We start from the raw sequence: 16,091 nt of genomic DNA on the forward strand, positions 1-16,091 counted from the left end.
AGTTATTGCGTAATGCTTTTGCGCGAGACGCTTTCAGAATCACGCCCAAAGTGATTAAAAAAACATTTCAACGTTCTGTGAGGAAGCAAATTCCGAGGTGTGGGCATGATAGTGTGCCATGGAAAATTACACGCAGACTTAGACCCACACCCTCGCCTGGCCTGGGCGGGTAACCACCACACAAGTAAAAATTCCACATTTTGTTTTGTGCCCATGGGCGCATCATGACGCAAATACTCTTTTGCTTACTATTTATCACTTTGTTTTGGTTTTCCTTGTAGGGCAAAATCTGGTTCGAGATCCATTTAGCTGGGACATCACGGGCCGAAACATTATGATGTTGATCATTCAAGGCTTTGTGTTCTTTTTTATCACTGTCTTGATCGAGTATCGCTTCTTCCTTCCGCAGAGGTTAGCTACTTCTCTTTTTGTGTGTTACTTTCGTGGTGTAAGTTATGAAGTGGCGGTGAGAACAGGGCAACTTCCGCTGATTACCGTGCGGTGAAGTGACATTTTGAGACCACCAATGAGTAGCAAATATCTTGGCGCACAGTACTAATTTTTCAATTTTTTTCTTTTCTATAATTTTAACGTCTTCTTCCCCGTCTCAATGTTGCCTGGTGTTAACAAAATGCTCGCTAATTTTAGGGAACATTATTGGGGGGAGGGGGGACTTTCAGGTAACTTGTTAGATATTAATTACAAGATTGCTGTTTAATATGTTGTCGGGTTGTGGACCTCGTCATGGTACTAAGGGGAGGCGTGCTAACCACTACTGCCACTCTGCATCGATGTTTAACACCATGGAAACGGAGAACCCCCTTTTTTTGATAAAGATAAGCGCTTAATGACCGGTCGCGAAGGAAACATGGAGTTTTTCGTGCCGGGGAGGGGGGGAGAGGGGCCTTGCAGGTTGAAGACTTTAACTTGGTGTTCATATCTTTTTTTCTTACTAGACGGGTTAATGTCACCCTTAAACCTCTAGAAGACGAAGATGAAGACGTAGAAAAGGAACGACAACGAGTTGAAAGAGGAGAAGGAGCAGATGACATTCTGCGACTCAAGAATCTCACCAAGGTAAGTTTTTAACCGAGCTAAAGACGCGTTGAGATTTCATGGCACAAGTTAATTGTTTTTCTTAAATAATAGAATTTGCTTGACTTATTTGCCTTCTCTGATTGGTTACAAAAGGACAAGATCCATCTATGTTAGTCTCATATTTGCCACTGCAGTCTCGTACGTTTTATTTTCCATACGTTTTAAAGCAACCGTTAATCCGGATTTACGCTTAAACAATACTCTGTGTGTACACATCCTCTTATTCTTTATACCCTAACATCATTATACATATTCTCCATACTGTTCTCTATACATTTCCTATGGTACCAACAAGGAGAATTTGTCTAGCAATCAAGAGCTTCTTTAGTTGGTGATCATTTCCTTTCTTCTCATGACCCAAATGTTTGATTCAGTAGTGACACTGTTCGGAGAAATTAGATGCTGTCACTCCAGGGGGTTAAGGGTTCAAGGTCTCTGCGGCTGATGTGCTGTTTATGTCAGTGGTTGTTTTTGTGGTACGACCAATTTATTTGCGGACTTTTAAACAAAACAAAACCCGATGAAAAGATGCCAACTCATGATGCTGTTGCTTTGTGGAATATTATTGAGCCAACTTATCTGTTTTTATAGGTGTACAAGTCTAGACGGATAAGGAATGTGGCGGTCAATCGCCTGTGTGTCGGGGTCCCCAAAGGCGAGGTAAGACCAGTTTAATCGGTCTTTTTTTAAGGATGTCTTTATGGCGTGAGTTGACGAAGTCTTCATCATGAAAGAGATAGTATTCCAGGTGTTCTTATGTAGAACATGGGGAGTTTTATCAGCTTCTAATTGATTTGTTGTGAGCCAACTGAAAGTTTGTTAATGGTAACTAAACTTCCATAGCGCTTTTCTGTAACAGAGTGCTAATGCTCTAAGCTTCAGTTCTTCCAAATTGGCCACGGTGTTTTATCTGTCTTTGTCAACTTGTATTTGATAATGAACCAAGTGACACGTTTATTTTCGTTTCAGTGTTTTGGATTGCTTGGAGTCAACGGAGCTGGAAAAACGAGCACGTTCAAGATGTTGACGGGCGATATTTCAGTAACTTCAGGAGAAGCTTTTGTAGATGGCTACAGGTGAAGTGTTTCACTTTGGTTGGTTACTTTCTATACGAAATTTTAAAATTCGTTAATACTTTGATTCAACGTCCAAATTAATCTGAACTTGCTTTGGTTTTCCTTACTTCGCTCTGTGATTGGTCTAAAATAACTCACGCCAGTTTATCAACGAATCAGATACAAGTTATTCACATGCGTTATCCAGGGGTTTCAATAACGTTTTCCATGAGTAGCTGCCAATGGCGTAATAAGTAGGTGTGCCTGGGATAGGGGCCTGGGTGAAACACAAGAACCTGCTTGCAGGCTCAACAGATGGTGGTAGACCGTCGGTAACCTACCTTCATTGAAACCCCTGGTGGTATCCTTCGCTCCATGCATTTTTCAGGGTTCAATAGGCCATTTCCGAATTACCTTTGACTTCTTTTTCAAAACGAGGACTGATACTCAACCATTAGTATGAAAATGAGTTTAATTTGCATGTGAATGAATACTTATGGTCATATGAAAGGATGAGCATCAGGACTCGTTTTGAAAAAGAGGCCAAAGGTAATTCGGAAATGGGCTATTTTCAAGTCTAACCTATACCTTCTGATATTTTACTTGGTTTTGATTGGCTGTTGTGACTATTTTTGTTTAGTTGGACAATACTCATCCAAGATAAGCTCTATTAGTGTTTAATTGTTCTCATCCGTTTTATTTTTATTTTTCACCACCAGTGTTCTAACTGACATCCATAACGCACACCAATCCATGGGCTACTGTCCTCAGTTTGACGGGCTGGATAGCCAGCTGACTGCCGCTGAACACCTTCGACTGTATGCACGGCTCAGAGGAGTTCCCGAAAAAGACGTCAAAAAGGTTTGACAGGTTTCCTTTTTAACCTTTTATTTCCCTGAGCAGATCAGCACCTAACTTCCCCGTTTTAATTAAGATATATTATTCACCCCGGGGCTAAGCCAAGGAGAATATTGTGGGGAAAGAAGCATTGTTTCCCATGGAGCCAGTCATTAAGTATTACTTTACACTTTCAACTAAAAATGTAACAGTGATTGGACATAAACTTGCCGCGGTTTCATGGTGCATCACCTGATCACGTGATGGTAGTTAATTTTTGTTCGCCTTTGGAAGTTAACTAGTTTTCACCCATGGCACGTGACCCGTTCTCCTCCAATCGGAAAACGTATTTGAGCTGGGAGGTGTAACAATTTCTGTTAATTACCTTTGTTTACAGGTTGTGGAGAGTCTTATTGCTCGAATGAATTTGACTGAATACGCCAACAGATGTGCTGGTGGGTACAGCGGAGGGAACAAAAGAAAACTTTCCACGGCCATTGCATTAGTTGGCAATCCACCAATTGTTTTCCTGGTAGGTCACCGGAGCTTTGTTTTCTCATAGTTTTCCCCAAGTGATTCGTCTTAAACCGCGAACACTATCACAAAAACTTGTCTGTGTCTTTAGAAGTGCATCACTCCTGGGTTGTTCAACTTCGCAATCCATGTCAGTGTCCTCCACTCTCAATCTCTTCTTAACCTTTTTATAACCTAACATTAGGAGAATTTGTCTAATAGTCAAAAGCCTCTTCAGATCGTGTTCGTTATTTTCGTGACCTTAATGTTTAATTCAGGGTGATAATTGAAGGAGAAATTAGATGCTCATCATTTGTGGGCGATAAAGGGTTAAAGTGTCGAACGAGCTGCATACGTGGTGTTAAAAGCTTGGTAGTAGCGTAACGTTCGTTACGTTCCGTTACGTCGCGTTACGTTGCTTTCCGTATTATGTATTAGTCATGAAATATCGTAAATTTTATTTCAGGACGAACCGACCACTGGTATGGATCCAAAAGCTCGCCGATTCTTGTGGAACGTAATTACTAGTCTTGTAAAGGAAGGACGCACAGTCATTCTGACTTCCCACAGGTAAACTAATCGACGGAGGGAATGATTAAAATTGTATGGTGATCGACATATCTAACCACCATACACAAATGGGGAAAATCAGTAATGCGACGTATATTCGGCAAAGTCTGCGAATGTTGCCGAAGTAATATCTTATAAAAACCCGAACTTTAAAGGGTAAATGTCAGCCTTGGTTGCCTCTAACAGTTAAGCAGGCTCACACATTTCAGGGAAACGTGTTGGGAACCAGTACAAAATATTTTCTTTCTTAGGGACAGATATTTAGTTCTTATTAACCGAGCGGGAGGTCTGTATGGGAGAATCTTGACCGCGGTCGCCAGTACAGACCGAACGCAGTGGGGTCTGTACCAGCGACCGAGTTCAAGATTCTCCCATACAGACCGACCTAGCTCGGTTAATAAGATGTTTATTGTATGGCTGTATCTTGTATGCCAATTTTTTATATTCTTTGTACCTTTTTTTTCTAGAGCTGTCTAGATGCCGGTCTAGATGGGAAAATCTAGACTGCTTTCAATGTTGATTTCAGCCAATCAAATTCGTGAATTCGGTAGTTCCCAGTCCTTGTGAGACACAGCCATACAGTAAAGGCTCCATATTGAGTCGCGTGTGTCTCTTGCACTTTGATAATAAAAGTTAAGCTTCTATTAATGATTATTTTGTTTCCCTCCCAGTATGGAAGAGTGCGAGGCACTGTGTAGTCGTGTCGCCATCATGGTCAATGGACAGTTTAAATGCCTCGGCAGTCCACAACACCTTAAGAATAAGTAAGTGATGAAACCATACACGGTCATCCTCAGATGTGATTAACCATTATAGCTACTGCAACTGCACGTGTCCCTGTGAAAGGGTTAAGAGAATTTGGATTCTGGTCAAGAAACGACCATAACCCTTTTTAATTTGGTAATATCAACTAATATGATGCACGATCCTCGCAGTAGATAGCGCTATTTAAGCAATAGCGAAAATCAGACCTGAAAAAAAATCAGGCCTGTACGGGATTCGAACCACTGACCTCTGCGATACTAGTGCAGCGCTCTACCAATTGAGCTAACAAGCCAACTGGGAGCAGGCCGTTAAGTTGATTCGTAATAAACCCGTGAAAGTGATAAATGAGATACAATGAAATATATGAAGTTCATATATATTTTTTTTTTCTTCATATATTTTGTACTGCGGTATAATACCGCAGTACAAAATATATGAACTTCATATATTTCATTGTATCTGATTTATCACTTTCACGGGTTTATTACGAATCAACTTAACGGCCTGCTCCCAGTGGGCTTGTTAGCTCAATTGGTAGAGCGCTGCACTAGTATCGCAGAGGTCAGTGGTTCGAATCCCGTACAGGCCTGATTTTTTTCAGGTCTGATTTTCGCTATTGCTTAAATAGCGCTATCTACTGCGAGGATCGTGCATCATATGTATACCGCAGTACAAAATATATGAACTTCATATATTTCATTGTATCTCAATATCAACTAAGTTAAAATTGCAAATTGGCCACCGTAAAGAGTAAAAAAGCTTAGGTTTCGAGCGTTAGCCCTTCGTCAGAGCGTATGACGAAGGGCTATCACTCGAAACATCAGCTTTTAACTCTTTACGGAGGCCAATTTACAATTTCAACTTAGTTGATATAACCAACTCAGATGACCTGGGTCGAGTTGCATGAGAGCGAGGCACGATTTTAGTCTCAGTGTATGCTAATAAGAAAATCATGCCTCAAACGTCAGCTTTTTAACTCTTTACGGTGGCGAATTTACAATTTCAACTTAGTTGATATTACCAAATTACCTTGTTACCCCCACCGATGCAGCACCACAGTTTCTTTAGAAACGTACCCCCTTTATTCATAACCCTTTATATCCTAACATTGGTATGCACATTTTTTACACCTATTTTCATAATTTTTATAATTCTCCTGACAAGGAGAAACTGTTTGGAGCTTCCCAAATTGGCGATTAGTTCCTTTGTTCTCATGGCCTCTATATTTGATTTACGTTCTTAGGCAATGTTCTATTCGTTCGACTTGCTTTTGCACTTTGTTTTAGAATCTGTTCTGCTATGTTTCAGTTTCACATGGACTTGAGATTCTAAAGATCCTCAAGAGCCCCCCGGCCTGGTTTTCCTGCCTGATTTTATGTTTTTTTTTTTTTATATAGATATGGAGATGGCTATACAGTGACATTGCGAATTGGAGGAGAATATCCCGATCTGGAAGCTGTCTCGGAGTTTATAAAAAGCTTATTCCCCAGCGCTGTTCTCAAGGTATTGATTGAGTTCCAGGCCCTGAATTATTGTTTCTTAAGAATGTGACATACAGTCCCTACCCAGCCATCATAATCACCATTTTAGCTTCCTTCCTTCTTTTCTCCCTTCCTACCCATCTACTTCAAGTAGATGAGAGAGCCATCTACATACTCAACGTACTTACTTTACCAACCTACGTACCAACTTTTCTAGCTACATACCTATCTAGAGACCTGCATTCTTATCTACCTTCTTTGTTCGCTCACTTTCCCAACCACCTACCGACTTATTTTGAACCACTTACTTGTGTACCAAACGACCCCCCCCCCCCCACCTTCTGATATCCAATAGTACCTCCCTTCGGGTCCAACCTCATCAAGTTTTCCTACCCTCCACCTTTCCTTCCTTCCATTCTACCCGACGTAACTCCTAACCCGCCTATCAGGTTACCTACCTACCTTCCTTCCATACTAACTACTCTCCATCTTCCTATCCACCAACCTTTGTACTAAAATTTCCCTCCTTCTCCGTCCCAACCGACCCTTCCTTCTCCGCCCCAACCGACCCCTCCTTCTCCGTCCCAACCGACCCCTCCTTCTCCGTCCCAACCGACCCCTCCTTCTCCGTCCCAACCGACCCCTCCTTCTCCGTCCCAACCAACCCCTTCTCCGTCCCAACCGACCCCTCCTTTTCCGTCCCAACCGACCCCTCCTTTTCCGTCCCAACCGACCCCTCCTTCTCCGTCCCAACCGACCCCTCCTTTTCCGTCCCAACCGACCCCTCCTTCTCCGTCCCAACTGACCCCTTCTCCGTCCCAACCGACGTTCCTGACTGTCTACTCATAGTTACGTTTTGTTCCGTGTTTCTTACAAGCCCATTGACCTGTCTGCCTACCAGGTAACAGTATGATTTATTTTCGTCATCGTCAACTGATCAACGTCATTTGAATGTTTCTGCAGGACCAACATCATAATCAGTTGCAGTATCAGTTTCCATCTCAAGGCCTTGTTCTCTCCAAAGTGTTTGGTCACATTGAAGCCAATCGAAAAATCTTCGACATCGAAGACTACTCTGTTTCACAGACAACCCTTGATCAGGTTTGTTGGTGATCCTAATATGACCGTCATTCATCAGGTTTTAGGGACCTTAAGCAGTCAGGACGGCAACGCCAAGGAAGACTTGGATTAAAAAATGAATTTCTACTCTTAGTTAGAATTTCAAAAATAGCTGCATGAGCTTACTACTCATACGGCGTCACAGCTTAACTTCAGCATGACGTATAGAAGTAGCGTTGAGTTCAAAATGGAAATTAAATTAATTTGCCGTCGCGGTTTCGGTTCGCAGACGACGCAAATTTTGCCGATTTCACGTTGTTGTTTTGCATAGGACAGCTAAGAAATTTGCAAAGTTTCAAAACGCACGTGCTGGCTATTGTTCTGCCAATTAGATCTCTTGTTTTTTCATGTCCTCGTTGCCGTCGCCGTCGTGGTTGCTTAAGGGCCCTTTTATGTCAGGGATAAACTGGGAGACAGTAAGAGCCGATCACCTTAGAGAGGGTACTGGAGAGCAATTGTAGCATTTTGTAAGCGCCTCAAACTTCTTGAATACAAGGGTCTTCATGTCTTCATGAACGCCCGCAGAAACATGAAAGAATTGCTTTTTAACATTTTCAACACGGTTTTTGAAATGTTTTATGGAGCGAAGTTTCAATACATACAGAGATGACGTCGCAACTTACAAGGGGAATATGATGCACGCTCGTACAATTGAATATGATTGTACGATTTTAGACTCAGCCTCAGTCCTTATCGTATCTCTAGATGCATAAAGCTTTGACTAGAGACTGCCACTGTTGCCAGTCTCTCGCGTTTTTTTCTTCAGTCAGCTCTTCCCAGCCCACTCATCTCCCCAACATCTCCTTTTGAACTGGATGTCGCCAGATGATTTAGTAGCTATACTAGGATTCACCTTTTTTTCCCTCTCTGTTTAGGTGTTTATTAACTTTGCAAAGAATCAGACGGATGGCACTGGCGAAGAATGCGAGGTAGTTCCCAGTTCGCCGTGGGAGTTAGCGGTCAACGAACCGACGTATTACGATGAAGACGCCGGGCCAAGAGCATCGTTTGTCCGTTTGTCCGATTATCCTCCTCAGGACGGTGTTGAGGTCTGATTCACCCTTAAACAGTTAAAAAAAACAACGAAACATTTGTAAAATAGCCAAGAAAAAAGGAAAATCTTCTTCTACTCCTGGCGTTACTTTTTCAAAATCACCGCCATTTTATTCTGACCGACCCCCTATAAGTTCAATTCACCATAAAATTTATTAACTGTTCTCACAAAGGATACATCCTGGTGACTAGTACAAAAGTTTCCGTCAATAGAGATGTCTCTTCAATGGAGGGGACACGAGGTAATCGACACAGTTGAAGTAGGATCAAAGGCTGTGTCCTTGGATCAAAGGCTGTGTCCCTGGATCAAAGGCTGTGTCCCTGGATCAAAGGCTGTGTCCCTGGATCAAAGGCTGTGTCCCTGGATCAAAGGTTGTGTCCCTTGAACAAAGGTGTTCCGTGTGTAGAAGTGTCTCAAAAGAGAAGTTTCATTATATACCGAAGACATTGAATTGAATTTGTAGAAATTAGCAAAATAGGGTCTGGCGGTTTCTAAGTTTTCGTTTTTACTTAAATGACCTATGCCTTTACTTTGAAGTGGCGTAAATTTTTACCTTTGAACTAATTCTTTCTTGTTTTCATGTTCGTTATTTCCTAGTTTGCCCTTATATTTTTCAGTAAAGTAGGCTAGGATCACTGGAAGCTTGAGGTCTGCCGGATCTAAGGCAACGAGATCTCAATGTATTGACACTTGAAAGTTTAAGAAAAAGCTTGTAAAATGTACGTTTGAAAAGAACAGGGTTGCTCTACAACCCATAAATCATTAGTCTTAGTACACTCTTCGTAGATTTCGAACACAGGTTCCTAGTACACATCTCGGTAGAAAATAACAGAGTATAGCCTGGCAATAACAGTCTGGACTGTTGTTCTGATGTTCAGGTTTACCCGTTTTTTTTCTGCAGCGAGAAGACCTGGTAACTACTAGAGTTATCACAGATATAAATTAGCTACGAGGTTATTTTGTAAATGTTTTATTTTTAGGTATCTTTATATTTGTTGCAATTGTTTGCCTTGTTGACGAGGAATTCCTTATCATACGAATGCGTAGTTAGCGAATACAGGAAACATTTTCTTTCAAAGAGAAACTTCGTAAGAATCCTTGTGTTTTGAAACAGCTAGGCCTAAGACTCTTGGAGTACTCCAATAAATTACTTTAAGTTGCAAACATCTTGATGTCCGCTGCTTTTTTTTTTTTCTTGTGTACATTTTTTTTTAATTATTTACTTTGTTGATAGAAATTTGAGCTAGGAAGACGTCATCTGCGACGAAGTCTCCGTGTTTTTCGTGATATGAGAAGCGTACTAACTCCTTTGAAACCCAACGTCACCCCTGACGTCACGGTCACTAGAATAAAGGAACTGACCACTAACTAAAGAACCTCTTGAGTGTTACACAAATTCTCCTTGTCAGCATCTTAGGAAATGTTTAGAGATGATAGGGTGGAACAGAGTAGAAGTCACGAAGATACTGGAGTAAGAGAGCAAACGAAAGTCTTGGCCCTGGTTGTTCGAAAGGTGGATGACGCTATTTAACGGATAAATCGCTATTCAGTGGAAAAGAGTTAACATACCGAACTGCACTTCACACTGGATAGAGGTTTATCCTGTGGATAGCGTTATCCAAGGTCGCCAAAAGTAATCCGTATTAGTCCTCTTCATATTTTCCAACCTAGTTCCTATTTCATTTATTTTTACTTCTTTTGTGTTCGTCTACAGAGTAAAATACTTAATTTTAAGGTTTGCCTCTATTTGAAGCGCTTTTCGATTGAGTGTTGTGAAACCAACCCCAAGGTAATTACAGCGGCCAATCAGAGGAAAGGAAAATACCCTAAAGAGCCAATAAGAGCTCAAAGTTTTGGTGTCCAAATCGCGAATGGTTTCAGTTTTGAATCGGATTGGTTGAAAAAGCTGTGCAAGTTTTCTGTACCAGTCAAAAAACGAAAAAAACGCAAACCAAATCAATTCCAGATTTCTTTCGATATTTAACTAAAAAATTGCTCTAAAGGCGATGGCTATCGTGACGCAGATCCTCAAAACACCCTCAGGCCTGCTATTCAGATATTAGACCTACGATCCCAAAACTTTTGCTTCAACTGCCACTCTATCGTCTACTAGGTCCAGCAATACTTCCAAGAGTGGAACACCAAACGTTCCTTGTCGCTTCAGAGCAGATTCCACTTCTGCAAGCCAGGCTTGCTCCTGTTCGATCCTAAGCCTGGCTTCCTCTCTCTGACTGACACTTTCATCCATGATTTGGTCGAGATCCGCTGATGATATGTTCAGAATCGAGCACGCCTTGCTTTGAGCCTCTCTCACAGCGGCCTTTGAGGTTTCCCGCCATTGCTTCTCGTGGAGTGCTTCAAATTTTCGTCGCATTGTGCGTGTTCGTGAAAGGATTTCTTCCACAAGTGTTCGAACAAACGCTTGAAACTCTTCTATTCGCTCTTGAGCCTTGTCAAATTTTCGTTGAAGCGAGGCTATCGTAGCTTCACTCTGATTAGCTAAGCCCTGAAGCTGCATCGTGGCCGCCGCTTCCATCTCACTGACCGCTAATTTGGCTTGATTGCGCAGGGTCTGGGACCTTTGAAAGAGATCATGCAGGAAAATCATTGAAATTATTTCAGGAATTGTTAATCATCTCTGTTGAATTAAGATTCTAAAAAACTTTCATTCCGTGCCTATGTCAGCTTATTTATACTTGGAAATTTGGAGTCTTTTATTTATTTACATCCGCGATGTCCAAATCGTTTGAATAACAAGTAACCAAGACACTTTTTTTTTTGCGAGTGAATCGAAAAAGACGTGGAAACTGAGAAATAAAAAGATAGGATTAGCCTCTTGACCCTGTCAGCGATTAATCTCTTATTTCTCCTTAAAATATCATCCCTGAAACACACATTAAGGTCACGAGAATAAAGGAAATGATCACCAACTAAAGAAGCTTTTGATCATTAAACAAATCCTTGTTGTCAGTACAGTGCGAAATATATAGAGAACAGAATCAAGAATTTAGATTTGGGTAGAGAGGTGTATGGTACAGAACACGCTCTGAGACATCAATCACTGTGACATCTAAATTTCTATCTAATGTCACCAACATTGACGCATTAATGCCGATTATGCAACTTAAAATTACCATTTGCACAATTTCATCAGAAAATATTTCTCTTATTTAGGGACCAATCAGAGGGGGAAGGGATGGGGAGGATGTGGGGATCGCGGACAAAAATGAGAAGATATGTGTCATGCTGCCCGCGCCAGAGTGAGATAAAAAAAAATGAAATAAGACATAAAAAGCATCTCACAGGGGTAGTGTGCGGAGGGTACAGGGTGTAATACTTTTCCTGTTTTCAAAAGCATACCTGTTTAGTTGCTGAATCTTTTTCTTCAGTTCACTCTGACAACTCAGCAGTTGCTGACGGTAGTTTTGTTTCTCACGAGTCTCGCCGTCCAAGCGGTGTTCAAGTGTCTCGATTCTCACTCTGGTTGCTTTCTCTCTTTCCTTTAACTGCGAGAGTTTTTCTTCCGAATTCTTAACAGTCTCCGCATCTTTCTTAGCTTTTTCTTCAACTTCTTTCATCTTGGATTTCATCTCGTCCACTAAAGTTTTCTTCTGAGTTACTGCGTGCTCAAGCCTTGTATTGTTCTCTTGTACGTCTTTAATCTTCGCTCGCAATTGTTCATTCTCGCTGTTTAATGTTCTAACGATGCTGGCCAGCCGAATACATTCCATCGTAGCCTGCCGCAATTCTTCTTCTAAACGCCTCCACTCAGCTATCGACAAAGTGCTCGGTTTGGAATCTATTTCGTGTCTCTCTTTCAATTCCTCCGTCAAACGCTCTTTCTCACGCGTGCAAAGCTTCAAGCTATGTGTCAAATGCTGCACTGAATTCCTGCTGACATGTAACTTGTTTAGCAAAGCGTTATATTCCTTTTGTAAACTTTCATAATCACTTGTCTGAATACTCAGAGCCTTCACGGCTTTGTCCTTAGACTGTCGAAGCGCATTTACTTCTTGCGTGAGACTAAGAATTCTCTGCCTCATGCTCGCCCATTCGTTTCGTCGGGGAGTTTTCCTCGCAACTATTTTAGGCTGTGGAGTACCTTGCCGACGAACTCCAGTCTCCTTAGAGACAGCACTTTTCTTTTCAGCACTAGACTTAACATTGTTCGTGTCCTCTTCGTCCATTGATGAGGCATCTTCAGCATCTAAGTTCACGTGAACGCTGGTGTCGACAAAACGAGGGATCGGATCTGTCTGCGTTCCATGTGACGAGGAGAATTTCCTTTCTGATTCTCCACTATCCTTTGCAGGGCTTGATAAAATCCGATCAGCAATGCGTTTGACTTGCTCGTCGTAACTACTCAAGGATTCAACGTGCTGTTTGGCAAATTCTGCATCCTCTTGAGCGCTTTCAGTGGTATTTTCAAGTTGTGCCGTTCCGTCTTGTGCTGCACCAGACACTTCTCTGTCATTCTCTGTCTTATTCGCTTCTTTATTAACAAGTTCATCATGACGCTTTTTAAGATTCTCGAACTCTTCCGCCAAACCACTAAACTCCTCCGCAAGTGATTTATTTTGTCCTTGTATGGCTTTGATCTCATGCCGCAGAAGTTGGTTTTCCTCCTCTAGCTCATTGCACATCGTCTGTCCTCGGAGAGCCTTTTCTTGCCAACTCTGCAATTGATCTTCCACCTTCTCCGCTTTAAGTCGAAGTGTTTCAAACGCCTGTGTCTCTGCTGCAATCTTACTACGAAGCGTGTTGCTTTCTTCTCTTTCTTCACGGAGATGAACTTGTAGTTCTTGTATGTTTGCAACGTTATGAGAATGCTGCACTCGAAGAACGTCAATCTCCTCTAAAACACCATGCCTTTCTTTAGCCAGTTCTTCATATTCGTGCCTATAGTAAGCCAGTTCCTTCCATACTTGATCACTGTCCAAGTGCCTCAGTTCACGTTCTTCCGACTTTTCTGGAGGTGGTTTTACATTTCCGGTTTCGTCAGCATTCGAAGCCTCGTAAGTTTTAATTTGTTCTAAGACAAGTTGATAATTCTCTTTGAGCATCCTGTAGCGTTGTTGCCGCTGCGCATGTGCGCGTCGTGTCTCCACAAGTTCCGCCTCTTTGAGCTCTAAAAGTTTCTTCAACTCTTCAATTGTATCTCGACTTTCGCTCAACCGAGTCTCCAGGTCACGAAGTACTGTTACTTTATCGATTTTTCTTTCCAAAGATTCTTCATTCCTCACCATTTTAGACGGAGATTCATCAGCAGTCTCGTCATCGGAGCGGTTCGTAACTTCTGTTCTATTACGTTCTTCCAAGCTCTCGAGTTCTATGTCTTCACCGCGTCTTCGACTCTTTCCCTCCCCTATCTTTGCTTGTGTCCTCGCTTTTCTCTCCATTGGCCTTCCCTTGCCTTCCTCTTCATCATCACGTCTTGAAACTTCTCCCGAACGCATTCCCTCTCTCACGGCATCCTTTAATTCGTCAATTATCAATTCCTTGACATTAAGATCTTCTCGCTGTTTGCAGGAGTTTTCCTTTAATTTCTCAATATCCTGCAGCAGTTTAGTCTCCTTTTCTTGATAAGCCGAGCATCGGGCTTGCAAATCAGCGACAGATTTTTGCAGGGATGCGATTCCTCTGCGGTATTCTTGCTCATGATCCATCAGAGCCTGTCGATTCCTTTGTTCATTCTCCTCTAGTTGCTGTATGATCCTTTCCTTCTCTGACATTTGCGCCATAGACTGGTTGCTTTCGACTCTTACTTGTTCAAAATCCCTGTTCACTGCCTCTAAGTCGCTCTCTAGTTTTCTAATCATTTCAGCTTGTTCTTGCAATGACTGTGACTGCTTTTGTAAAAGATTTTCCCTGTTAGTCAATTCTATCTCAGCTTCTTCACAATTCTTGGCAACTTCGGTGTTTTTTAAGGTCAGGGTACTTACTTCATCCGCCAAGGTCTTCATCTTCTCCTCAAGAGTTGCATTAACTTCGATAACAGAAGCCATTTTCAGTTTTTCCTCGCTTAAATCACTGACTTGTTTCTCCAACACAGCGATCCTAATTTTAAGCTGATTCTTTTCCTCTTCAATACCATCCAGATTTTCCTTAACAGTTTGATCATCGACTTCTTTTTGCGCCTGATGAGCTTTCAGCAAAGTGGACAAATAGCTATTTTCTTCGCTCATTTCCCTTTGTTTGGTTGAAAACTCCTTTTGTACCTCGTCCAACTTCTGCTTCAATTCTTCGTTCTCGATCAGTAAGTCGTGATATCGCGTCTTGCTGTAGTGTGCTTCATCCTCCAATGACAATAAATTCCCTTTCAACTCTTTGATCTTTTCATCCTTCATCTGTAAGATCTCTAAAACTTTCTTGTCTTTCTGTTCACTCTTCTCTTGTTCGCGTGCGATCACCATACTTACAACAGAGGTCACATCTGGTTGCGATGACTGCAATCTGCGCCATAAATTCCACACAAAATCCTTGTCAGCTTTACACTGAGCAAGTTCTTCTAAAATAGCTCGATTTTCCTCGATCAGATCTTCCAAAGCTTTCTGCTGATCAGCTGTTTCCATGATATTCTAAAAGCTACAATATCGTGTCAAACACCAAGCAATCATCCCTTGATTTCACCCTGGTTTAGAGTCATTTTCCGTCAGAATCGAACCAGAGGTCTCATCTTTTATATTAAACCGTCCCCTCGTGCACATCTGGTCTCAAAACGTTAGAAACTCGGTTAAAATCGAGTCGAACTTAACAGACTCTTCCAACCGCCAATGCCGCCATATTTGTTTTGGGACCTAATTGCTACTCGGAATGTAAAGAACTTAGAGATCTGGGTACGAGTTTTTAGATACCGCTCCTCTCTCGCTTTGCAAAGGCGGCTTCACAGTATATTGATTACGGATATAAATCATTGAATAAACTATTTCTTCCACAAAAAGAAAAAAATTAATAAGGCTGCCAGCAACGAACGCTGATTGAAAGCCATTGAAGTGCCTCAAGTAAAATCTCTAAGTGCTCCAAACGTTGGGCTCCTGAGGGCTCCTGAGGGCTCCAAATGCTATCGATTTCCATTGGGAGCAAGCGAGTCATGTCATTGATATATGATATCTCTCAAAATCACACATACACGGATTGATCTGAAATAAAAACACGAAGAACGTATTATGATAATGATGTTTATAAAAATACGACTGATTATTAGTACTTTTTATTTTATCATCAGGAAAGTAAGGCAATAGCAAAAAAACAAAACAAAACAAAACAAAAAACGGAAACTGGTGACATCCGACAATAATCGACAGAAGTCGATGAGAATCAGCTCATGTCCTCTGTTACAAATTTTGCCTCGTTAGAACGGGAAATGTCAATATGTGATCGATACACGAGGCCGTGCATGTTCTGCATGGGTACGAATTTTAACTTCGAGTATTGATAACATCACTAACGAGTTCCGAGTGAACCATGCGAACGTATGAAAGATGTCATAAACACGAGAAAAATGCATTTGTTTCTACGAGAGGGCATGTTGTTTTGGAGATGTTGATATCGTACTTAGATCGAAGACAATTTTAAAGCACACTTAAAGTGCACCTTAAC

The 16,091-nt window shown here is 41.6% G+C and overlaps 2 protein-coding genes across 3 annotated transcripts in view; one reads left to right on the forward strand and one right to left on the reverse strand.

The window, feature by feature from the left end:
• The window catches only part of LOC111341520 (phospholipid-transporting ATPase ABCA1), a 41,619-nt gene extending 31,961 nt beyond the window's left edge, over positions 1 to 9,658 (forward strand). For both annotated transcript variants that reach the window (XM_088738982.1, XM_088738983.1), the window contains exons 39-49: positions 282 to 411; positions 957 to 1,077; positions 1,690 to 1,758; positions 2,068 to 2,174; positions 2,873 to 3,014; positions 3,388 to 3,522; positions 3,970 to 4,073; positions 4,745 to 4,837; positions 6,236 to 6,341; positions 7,283 to 7,420; positions 8,314 to 9,658. In XM_088738982.1, the coding sequence (XP_088595108.1) occupies positions 282 to 411; positions 957 to 1,077; positions 1,690 to 1,758; positions 2,068 to 2,174; positions 2,873 to 3,014; positions 3,388 to 3,522; positions 3,970 to 4,073; positions 4,745 to 4,837; positions 6,236 to 6,341; positions 7,283 to 7,420; positions 8,314 to 8,493 (1,325 nt within the window). In that variant the 3' untranslated portion in view covers positions 8,494 to 9,658. The remainder of the gene's footprint in view (positions 1 to 281; positions 412 to 956; positions 1,078 to 1,689; positions 1,759 to 2,067; positions 2,175 to 2,872; positions 3,015 to 3,387; positions 3,523 to 3,969; positions 4,074 to 4,744; positions 4,838 to 6,235; positions 6,342 to 7,282; positions 7,421 to 8,313) is intronic.
• Positions 9,659 to 9,674: 16 nt separating this feature from the next.
• LOC111341521 (centlein-like) lies at positions 9,675 to 15,298 on the reverse strand. The gene is made up of 2 exons (XM_022948508.2): positions 11,853 to 15,298; positions 9,675 to 11,071 (listed from the first exon to the last, which is right to left on the reverse strand). The coding sequence occupies exons 1-2, from the start codon at positions 15,062 to 15,064 to the stop codon at positions 10,558 to 10,560; spliced, it is 3,726 nt and encodes a 1,241-aa protein (XP_022804243.2). The 5' UTR covers positions 15,065 to 15,298; the 3' UTR covers positions 9,675 to 10,557.
• Positions 15,299 to 16,091: the final 793 nt, after the last annotated feature.

This window comes from Stylophora pistillata, chromosome 11 (assembly GCF_964205215.1).
Source record: "Stylophora pistillata chromosome 11, jaStyPist1.2, whole genome shotgun sequence".
Lineage (NCBI taxonomy): Eukaryota > Metazoa > Cnidaria > Anthozoa > Scleractinia > Pocilloporidae > Stylophora > Stylophora pistillata.